At 39.0% G+C, this 9928-nt stretch overlaps 1 protein-coding gene across 1 annotated transcript; it reads left to right on the plus strand.

Annotated features, from left to right (window-relative positions):
• Positions 1-5385: 5385 nt before the first annotated feature.
• LOC5573365 (girdin) lies at positions 5386-9670 on the plus strand. Its single transcript, XM_001660796.2, has 2 exons — positions 5386-8414; positions 8473-9670. Exons 1-2 carry the CDS (start codon positions 5709-5711, stop codon positions 8779-8781), a joined length of 3015 nt encoding a protein of 1004 aa, XP_001660846.2. The 5' UTR covers positions 5386-5708; the 3' UTR covers positions 8782-9670.
• The last annotated feature ends 258 nt before the right edge of the window (positions 9671-9928 follow it).

Below are 9928 nucleotides of genomic sequence, written 5' to 3' on the forward strand. Positions count from 1 at the left end.
GTTTATGGTTCTTCATGGTATTTTAACTGTATGCCGAACTGTTATATTACATTTAGACAATTAACCAATATACGGGGATATTTCTAAGAAGAGGCAATGAAACAAGTAGGTACGTGTGGAAAAACTCATTTCAATTAAAAATACATAATCATTTTTCTTGTTTGAAATGAATTCAGTCCACATGTTCTACTTATTTCATTATTCATTATAAAAAAATAATGAAGGAGAATTGTTTTTTTTATAAAAATGATTATTTTTCATCACTAAATCCTTCTTGTACACAATTTTTGTATGTAATCACTGGAATTTTCACGTCTGTAATTAAGACCGTAATTAGGAACACTAGACACTGGGTGGATTAGGTGCAATATGAAGCAGCGACAGCGAGCTTGATCGGCACGGTTGACCATCATTCCGTCCCGATTCTTCGATTTATACTCGTTCCTGCTTGGATGATTCCATCGCACATCATTTCTGTAGAAAAAAAAAACAGTTGCACGTTACATGCTAATTCAAAAAATCAAACTTGGGATCAGCTTACTTACAGCAGTTCCGGATTCGGTTCTAACATCACGTTGGTTGAAAAAAAAAAAAAAATGAATGCAAACTAGTAGGAGCAAAAATTATAAGCTCGCGAGTTTTTTTTATTTTTCTATTTTTTCAGACAGTTTGAAAACAAACACGCATGAAAAATTGAACAGAGCGTATGTTACAAATTTTACATAGCAGTTATTTTTTTTTACTTTACATTTTTATATAGGAGTAGAAGCGTTGTTTCAGTATTTTAATCGAATCTGTGGAGATTTTTTTTTGTTTTGTTTTGAAATATGTAAGTTCTACAAATATACTGAGAATTGCATCATGATGTAAATTTTCTAGCGTGTATCGCTTATACCTACACCAGTCATTCAACTGTTTGCCAAATTGTTAAATAAAAGTAGTATATTGTAAAACATTCATCTGTGTATGTGTTGCACGAATATAAGCTATCACCATTCCACAGACGGTGCTACTATTTCTCCGAGTTTTTACTTCATACCATTCAACAATGTAAGTACATATTCCCGTATTGTAACTATTCGCAATGCACTATGGTCCAGGAATCAGTTTTACGCGGAAAGATGCATTTTGAGCTTTAGAATGAAACATTAGACAAAAACGGTCTTCTACAAAGTTGTTTGTATTAGTTGAGCCCTGTGTTTGGTGTTATTGAAAATTAGGGTGGACCACATTTTTATAGAAATTGTGTAACTAACTTTCTTATTTGTAGAAATTATATTATACATGCTTCAGCAAAGTTATAGACCATTCAATTTCAAGCAACTTTGTCAAAAAAAGTTTTTTTTTGTATCTCTTGAATTGACCGATTTAGAGTTTTTTTTCCTACGGTGACATAGGGTGGTCCGAACAAAACTGGTTTTCTGGCTCTAGAGTTTTCAATTCGAATTTCTTATCAAAGAAGTCTATGAAACACTTTTAGAGCTTTGAAAAATGCGTAATTTGGTGAGGGAAAAAACTCGCTATCTCCTTCCGTTTGGGAGTAATGGTTGTTTTTCTCTCAAAAACATGCCTACTTTGATTGTGAATATCTCTGATTGGGGCAAACATAGAAAATATCTTTTGACGGCGTTCAAAAGATAAAATAAAATGGTATATTATATCAAAAAATTACAGATGTGTTATTTTTGTAACTCTAATAAAACGTCTTGAAAGTCAAATATTTTTTATCACAAAAACTTTAATAACTCTTGAATTAAAATAGATATCATCAATATTTTTGCACGAAAATTTGCGTTTTGTTAAGTTCTAAAAGTCATTTATAAACGACTTTGACGAGAAAATAATATTAAAAAACTAGAATTGAAAAACTTATTTTTGTTGGACCACCCTGCGATGATTAGGAAAAAATGCTCTAGATTGGTCAAATTTTGAGCTACAGAAAATTTTTTTTGGCAAAGTTGATCAAAATTTCAAGTTCTACCGCTTTGCCTAAGAGCATATACCAGTTTTTGTGCAAATAAAAAAGTTGATTATATGATATGTGTGATATTGTGGACCACCCTAGTTTCAAATGACACAGTATGAAAGCTTACATTTTAAGAAACAATTTTGTAGAAGTTTTTGTTTAAAATTTCATTTTCATGCTCAAAATGCAAAATAATAAAGAAATACATACAGGTCGGACTCGATTATCCGGAGACTCGATTATCCGGGGACTCGATTATCCGGGATTCGATTATCCGGAATTTTAGACTCGATTATCCGGAATTTGATTTTTTATGTTCATGTTTTTCAATTTTTATGCATAAATCTGAGATAATTTGTTATTGCAATATACAACATGAATGGTTTTGCAATTTTGAACGTATTTAGGAACAGGGAAGATTTAAAAAAGTGGTTTTTGTGTATGCTGGCCCAAAAAAATTTTTTTTCTTGTTAAGACCCCTACTGTTCCTAAAAATAATTTCTGGCTACGCCACCGCATCATATAAATAAAACAACAAAAAAAGATAATATTTATGTTCTTTTATCGAAGATTTCAATTTTTTTCTAAGTGATTCGATTATCCGGAGGATTCGATTATCCGGAGTGAAAAAAAAATCGATACTCCGGATAATCGAGTCCGACCTGTACTATGAAAATCTTCAAAACAGTTTTAGAGCCCTATCTTTCTTATTTCAGATTTCTCGTCAAAGCGGTCTATGAACGACTTTAAGAACTTAACAAAACGCAAATTTTCATGCAAAAATATTGATGATATCTATTTTAGTTCAAAAGTTATTAAAGTTTTTCTGCTTAAAACTCTTTGTTTTTCAAGGCATTTTATTAGAGTTACAAAAATGATACATCTGTAATTTTTTGACATAATATACAATTTCATTTTGTCTTTTGAATTCCGTCAAAAGATATTTTTTATGTTTGCCCCAATCAAAGTATCTCACAATCAAAGTAGGCATGTTTTTGAGAGAAACACAACAATAACTCCTAAACGGAAGGAAATAGCGAGTTTCTTCACTCACCAAATTACGCATTTTTTAAAGCTCTAAAAGTGTTTCATAGACTACTTTGATGAGAAATTCGAATTGAAAACTCTAGAGCCAGAAAACCAGTTTTGTTCGGACCACCCTATGTCACTGCTGGAAAAAAGCTCTAAATCGGTCAATTTAAGAGATACAAAAAAACTTTTTTTGGCAAAGTTGCTTGAAATTGTTTGGTCTATAACTTTGCTGAAGCATGTATAATATAATTTCTACAAATAAAAAAGGGCTCAACTAATACAAACATCTTTGTAGAAGACCGTTTTTGTCTAATGTTTTATTCTAAAGCTCAAAATGCATCTTTCCGCGCAAAACTGATTCCTGGACCACTGTGCAATGACGCAACCAAAACGTTTTTTATTGTTGAGAGTTTGAGGTTTCATAATGTTCGACATTATTGCAACTGTTTGTGATATTTTAACCATTTCAATTACATGTAACATATTGTTTGGAAACTTAGGCAAATTGTATTTTTCTATGCGGGACTGCAATCAGCATCATCTTCTCAATTATTGTCCTAGAACAGAAAAATAAGAGATTGTGAAAATTACAACAAATTATATTGATTTTCTGAATATCAGATTCAAAGCTTTTGACATTAAGGGGACAGGATCCGTCATTGATTTTGGAATTTTCAAAAGCAATTTTTCGTTCAAAATCTAGAAAATTTACGGGAAAATGTGTTCACTGCATTGTATGCTCCTACCGAAACACAGTAAACACATTTTCATCGAATAATTCTCAGTTTGAAACAGAAAAACTGCTTTTGAAGTTTCGATGATGACGACGATTACGATGACGGAGCGTTGAACGTTAAATTTTGAACAATAAACATTTTCGTCATTGCAAAGCTTGCTTTGACTGAACTATAAAAAAATATAGTGAAGGCAAGAAATGTCAAAAAGGGTAGATTCCCAATTTATAGCATGCTAGCGTAAAAAGCTGGATAAAGTGGTACTGGAATTATCAGAATTATCTTTTGATCCCCCTCTGATCTCCATCAGTTTCCATAACGGAAACTAAATGGTCAATATAACTACAAGATCAAATATGAGGTGAATAAAATAATAGAAAATAAAAGAAAAAAAATGAAGAAAAAAATTAATGAAATAAAATTATACTCAAGATTTTCCAGTGAACACAATTCCAACGACGGCAAAAATGTTAAAACCTTGAATTCAAATAACTTGCACAGCAACTCTCAAAGCAGTCGCACTGGGAAAATCCACCAATCAAGACGTCAAAATCGAAACTGAAAGCCTCGGAATCATCGAATTCAAAATTTGCCAGTGAACTCCAGCATCGCCAAAAAAAAGGTGAACTTGAATTCCAAAAATTTGAACCTCACCTCTTGTAACAGACACACTTGGAAAATCCACAAATCAAGTCGTCAAAATCGAAAATCAAAGCCTCGGAAACTTCGCATCTGAAACGGGGAAAAAATGACAAGCGATGAAAAAACCGTTTAACCTGGTCAAGGCCTACTTACCGAGTATGAATACAAAAGTATTGTATGATTATTCCGAACGATGTTTTGGAAAGACACTCGTAGTTTGAAAATTTTAGTTACGTTTGCTTTTATTTAACAATCTGAAATCTTTTTATTCTATTTATGAATATATTTGTATCACAAACAACAATTGATATTATCAAATATCATACTTTAAGTTGTTTTCAATTAAAAAATGTGTATATTTTGCTATTTTTGCAATTCAGCTTAACCACAAAATTTTTTGTTTGAAATCATCCTTTCATATTTTTATATCAGAAAGATTTAAACATCTTTTAGGTGGATTAATAATAATTTTCTCTAAAAAAAATTGACAAATGTAAGCTAGAAATTGAAAAAGATTAAATAAAACAACATTTGAGGATATTAAAACTTATTCAAATATGCATAAGTAGTCTGCCAATATATGGTAATAATAGTTAATAATAATTATATATGAATAGGTAATAATAATTATAATTGATCCACTTACTCCGTCCCTATAAAAAGTGCGGGAAAATGTACCATGTCCTATAAATTTGGTTATTTCTTTAAAAAAAATCACACGTTTCCATCGTGATTAATAAAATAATAACTGAAATGTTCACCATGTGTTGAAAAAATTAATCATACTCGATTTTAGGCAGAAAAATCCTAGCTAGTTCTTTGATTACCTACTTACGGTAGAGGTAAAATTTCCGTTACATTTTCGGATTACTCATCCCGTTCGCGAGCAGCTGTATATTTTAACAGCATCTACCTTCCTTCTTGCCTACCCAAACACATACGTACCTATACCGATATGAATACCTTGCTACCCCATCCTGTCTGCGTTTGCTTGTTGTTTGTTTTCCTGCTAGCGATCCGACTCCGAGTCGACGTCATTCCCGAAAAAGTGCGCATCGAGACCACAAGTGAAGAAGATAGCCGAGAGTGTGCAAACCGTAAATGGGAGAAAAAATGAATTTGATTTCATCGTCGTCGCGATTTGCAGCGTTATCGGTGTCAAATGCCTTTTAAAATGATAATTGCAGTGCATCGCAAACCGGGTGGAGTGATTTAAATCCGAGATTTTCGATGGTAAAAATTATGCCATCATGGCAGCTGCTGAAGTGTGATACAAATGGTGGACTGGTCAGTGAGGTGTGTGTGAAATTCAGCGAGGTCGAAAGGTCTGGGTTATGTCGGACGAATTGGACCATCCCATGGGGGACGTGTCCGGATCCGGTCAGAATGACAATCCGAGCTGGCATCGGTTGCTTACGGACGGCCGAAGTGCTTGCAGCGGGCCGGAGAGTCTGTATTCCGATGCGACGACGGTGCCCCAAGCGGAAGAAGAAGATGACGAAATTTTAAGTGTGCTGCATCATGGAAGCGTCGGGAATTATGATTCGGGTAATTTCTCGTTTTCGGAGAGTTCTAACAAGGGACAGCCCGTGGCAGTCAGTCCCGGAGGACAGCAGGAGTTGCACCAGAGATTTGTACAGTTGAATACGGAGTTGTACCGAGCGAAGACGGAGCTGCTGACGTATAAGTACAAGTGGAATGAAATTCGCAACGAGGTAGAGCTGCAATGGAACAAAAAATGCCAACGGGTGATAGATGAAAAGATAGCGCTGCAGCAGGAGGTAGACGATTTGAAGCAGCAGCTGCAGACGGCAGTTGCTTCCGTTGGCGGTAGCGAGCGTGGATTGGAAATTTATAAGCTGCGGTCGGAACTGGATCAGATTAGAATCCAATTGGATTGCAAAGATCGGGCGAATGGGATTCTGAAAGAGAAGATAGCGGAGCTTTACTGTGATAAAGAGAATCTCTCGTTCGATGTTCGGAAGCTGGAGAAAATGCTGCTGGAAGTGCGCAGTGAGATAAGCTCGGTTAAAGCTTCCGAAGCTTGGTTCCGGAATGAGTTACATGTGTGCCAAAATATAAACGCCAATTTGAGGGAAGCCAATCTATCGTTTGACAATCGATTAAGTTTGGAGAAGGCTCACGGGGAGCGATTGAAGGTAGAATTGCAGCAAGTGATACGCAGTGCGGAGCAAGTGGAACGGCAAGCGATAGCCGAGAAGTCAAATCTGCTGGCGAGGCTCGAAACCATTGAAGCGTCCAGCCGATTAGAGAAAGTGTCTGAATTGATAGCGCATGAGCATGTTTGCAAGCAAAATGATGCTGGGAAAAAACTCCAATCGCTTCTCGATTCGAACAAGAATCATGAGCGTGAAAACAATCACCTGCGGACGAATGTTGAACTGCTGCAAAACACTCTCTCCAACCAGGAGATGCTCATCCAATCGTACAAAAACAAAGAAACGGACACCCAACGCCGGATCGGTTCCCTAGAAGCCGACATCTGCAAGCTGAAAAATGACAGAGACAGAATGGCGGAGCAAAACACCGAACTGCATGCGACAATTGCACGGCACAGTTTTACCAAACGAGACCTAGATGTCAGCATCGGACATCTGAGAGCGCAGCTGAAAGTTTTATCGATAAACTTTGAAAATACGCGAAGGGCACTCGGTGTGAAGGAATTTGAAATTGGACATTTGAGGCAGGAGCTGGTCCGAGTAAACGACCACTGTCGGGAGCTGGAGCAGCGCAGGATGGAGCTGGAAGCGTCGTTGAAGCTGAATGAATCGCAGGCTCGTGCCCTATACGAGCAGTTGCTGCAGAACTTCCATCGGATTCAGTCGAGGAACTTGGACCTGGAGCTGAAACTGGGTCAGTATGCCGAGCACGATGAAAAGTTTCGTAAGAGCGAGGAACTGGTGCAACGACTGCGGAAGGAGATTTCCGATTTGCAGGAAAAAATTGTACAGGACGAAGAGGGTGGACTGTACGTGAGCATTAGTAGCAGTAGCGCTGAGGGTAGCACATGTGCCAGTAGCGATTCGGAGGCGAAGAGCGGAGGAAGTGGTAACGTTTGTCCAAAGCATGGGAACCCTATTCCGGAGGATGACACCAAAGAGCTGAAGATTCTGCTGAAGGTGATTGAAAACGAGCATCGACAGAAGTTGAAGCGATATGAGCTGAACAATCGAACACTGTTCAAGAAGGTCAAGGAACAAAGTCGGGCTAGAAGGGTGGCAGAGCAGCAGGTGGAGGCTTTGGAGAAAGATGTCAGCAAAATGTCTTCGCTGAAATGCGAAATGGCAGGACTTCGGGAGAAAAACATGCTGCTGGAGAGCGATTTGGATGGCATGGCAAGGGAGTGCCAACAGCTGAAAAGCGAAAAAGCGCGATTAGTTGCCGCAATGGAGACCAACTGTCTCCTGAAGGCTAATGAAGACATATGGAGCGCGTTCAAGCGGATACTCGCCGACCTGCGCGAGAAGCAGGTGACGGATAAGGAGAACAAGCGCTTGAAGGAACTGCTTCAAATTAGCGAGCGGAAGGTGGATCAGCTCGAGCAGGAACTCAGACACTCCTTGTCAACATCGGAGGAGAAGAGCACGGTGATTGAAAACCTCAGGCTGTCGAACGAGTTGCAGCGGATGGAGTCCGATGAGATTCGGTCGGAGTTAACGGTGAAGGCAGTCCAGTTGGACGATTCGGCTCGCATGATCGCGGATCTCAGCGAGGAAAGAGGTTCGATGCAAAGCTCGCTGCACGAGCAGCAGCTGAACGAGGAGAAGCTACGGAAGGAAATAGACTTCCTGCTGCAGCAGTTACAGGTGCGGGATGTCCAGCTGGTGACGGCCCTGGAACGGTTGCGACTGTTCGAAGAATCCGAACGGATCCTAACGGAATCGCGGCTGCAGTTTTTCGACGATTTGCAAGCCCTCCGGGATCAGATTCTGGCCGAGCGACAGGAGAAACAGGACTTGCGCGACGAAGTAGCGGCACTGCGAACGGGCATGGCACAACTGGTGGAAGGTAGCGATAAGGTAGGTCTAGATGGGCGGTTGATGGTTGAGGAATTAACACTTTTGCTTGTCGTTTTAGAACTTCCCTTCGGTCAGCCAACCGGACAGTGTCAATGTTTCGTCGTCTATTTCGGAGCGATCGGCGGAAGGTGCGACGACTTCGCCAGCATATGACGTTCGAGCTCTCAAGGCTCTGGTGGAAGATTGCTCCCGGCAGCAGGATAGTTCAGCCGTTCAACCGCTGCAGGAGTGCGTGGCTTCGCTGCGGTCCGAGATGAACCGGTTGAATGCCGTGGTACGGCAGAATGGCGCCCAACGCTATCATCACGTGGTGTCGCTGATGGAGGAACTGCAGGACGCAACCAACGGTACGTACAATGCGAGATGAGTTTAGGAGCTAGGGCTGTGAGGTTGGGCGAGAAGAGTTTCCATTGACGTACTTTCAACGCGGAGTGAAAGTCATGATCATATGGATGGGAAGGATAGGTGTGAAAGGGGATTTGGGGACGGGATTTGGATGATCTTTTCACGGAATTTTTGGGGATAAATCACTGGGACTGGTGCCGATTACATGGTGTTCGGTTGTGAGGTGAATGAAGCATTGAGAAACATCACAATGCCTAGGGATTTAACCACAAATTTATTCAAGATAATCTTTACAGTGGTTAATACAACGTTATCGACAGTCATTCCTTCACGAAGAAATTTTGGACGCTACTTGATTTTTTTAAGACTGGATCAAACAGGGCTCCAGGAGCACCTTCAGCAATTCCTCCAGAAATTCTTCCAGATACTTCTTCAAGCATTCCTCCAGAAAAAATATCTACTGGGATTCTTGCAGAGATGTCTCCAAGGATTTCTTCAGGGATTCCTCTAGCGGTTACACTAGGACAAATTCTTTCAGGATTACTCCAGGTATTTCTCTAGAAATTCCTTTGAGGAAGCATTCAGTGTATTCCACAGGTAGTCCTCCCGAAATTCCTCCACGAATCATTCCGAAGTTTTCTTCAGGGAGGGGATTCCTTCAAGATTTTTTTTCAGATACTCCATCCATGAAGACATTTTTGGAGAAATCCGTAGATAAATTCCTGGAAGAAAACTCGGAGAAATCCTGGAGGAATCTATGAAAAAATCCCTGGAAAAATTCTTGCCGGAGTTTTTTGGAGGAATTCCCGGGAAATGTCTGGAGGATTCCTTAAAAAAATCTTTGGGACGGCTTTTGGTGGAACCATAAAATTAGTTGTCTGGAGCAATCTCTGAAAAAAAAAAACTCCTGTCGAAATTGCTGAAAAAATCTCGGGAGGATTACCTGGGTAAACTGCTGAAAGAATCCTTGGAGAATTACTGTAAAGATTTTGCTGCAGAAATCTCTGTCTTTATTTTTCTGGAAAAAATCACTGGAATAATCTGTGGACGAATTTACAAATTTATGAAGAATTACCTGGTAAAATCTCTGGAAATTTTTCTGAAGGAATCAAAACTAAATTTTTGAACCGATATTCGTTTTTTAGCTTCATATGAAAGATATGGATCCC

This window comes from Aedes aegypti, chromosome 3 (genome assembly GCF_002204515.2).
Source record: "Aedes aegypti strain LVP_AGWG chromosome 3, AaegL5.0 Primary Assembly, whole genome shotgun sequence".
NCBI classification, from domain to species: Eukaryota; Metazoa; Arthropoda; class Insecta; order Diptera; family Culicidae; genus Aedes; species Aedes aegypti.

What these genes read in the sequence shown, in the direction of transcription:
- LOC5573365 (XM_001660796.2), top strand. Translation starts at nt 5,709, where the DNA reads ATGTCGGACGAATTGGACCATCCCATGGGGGACGTGTCCGGATCCGGT. An exon ending in TGGTGGAAGGTAGCGATAAG is followed by an intron (nt 8,415 to 8,472) that starts GTAGGTCTAGAT and finishes TTGTCGTTTTAG; the next exon opens with AACTTCCCTTCGGTCAGCCA.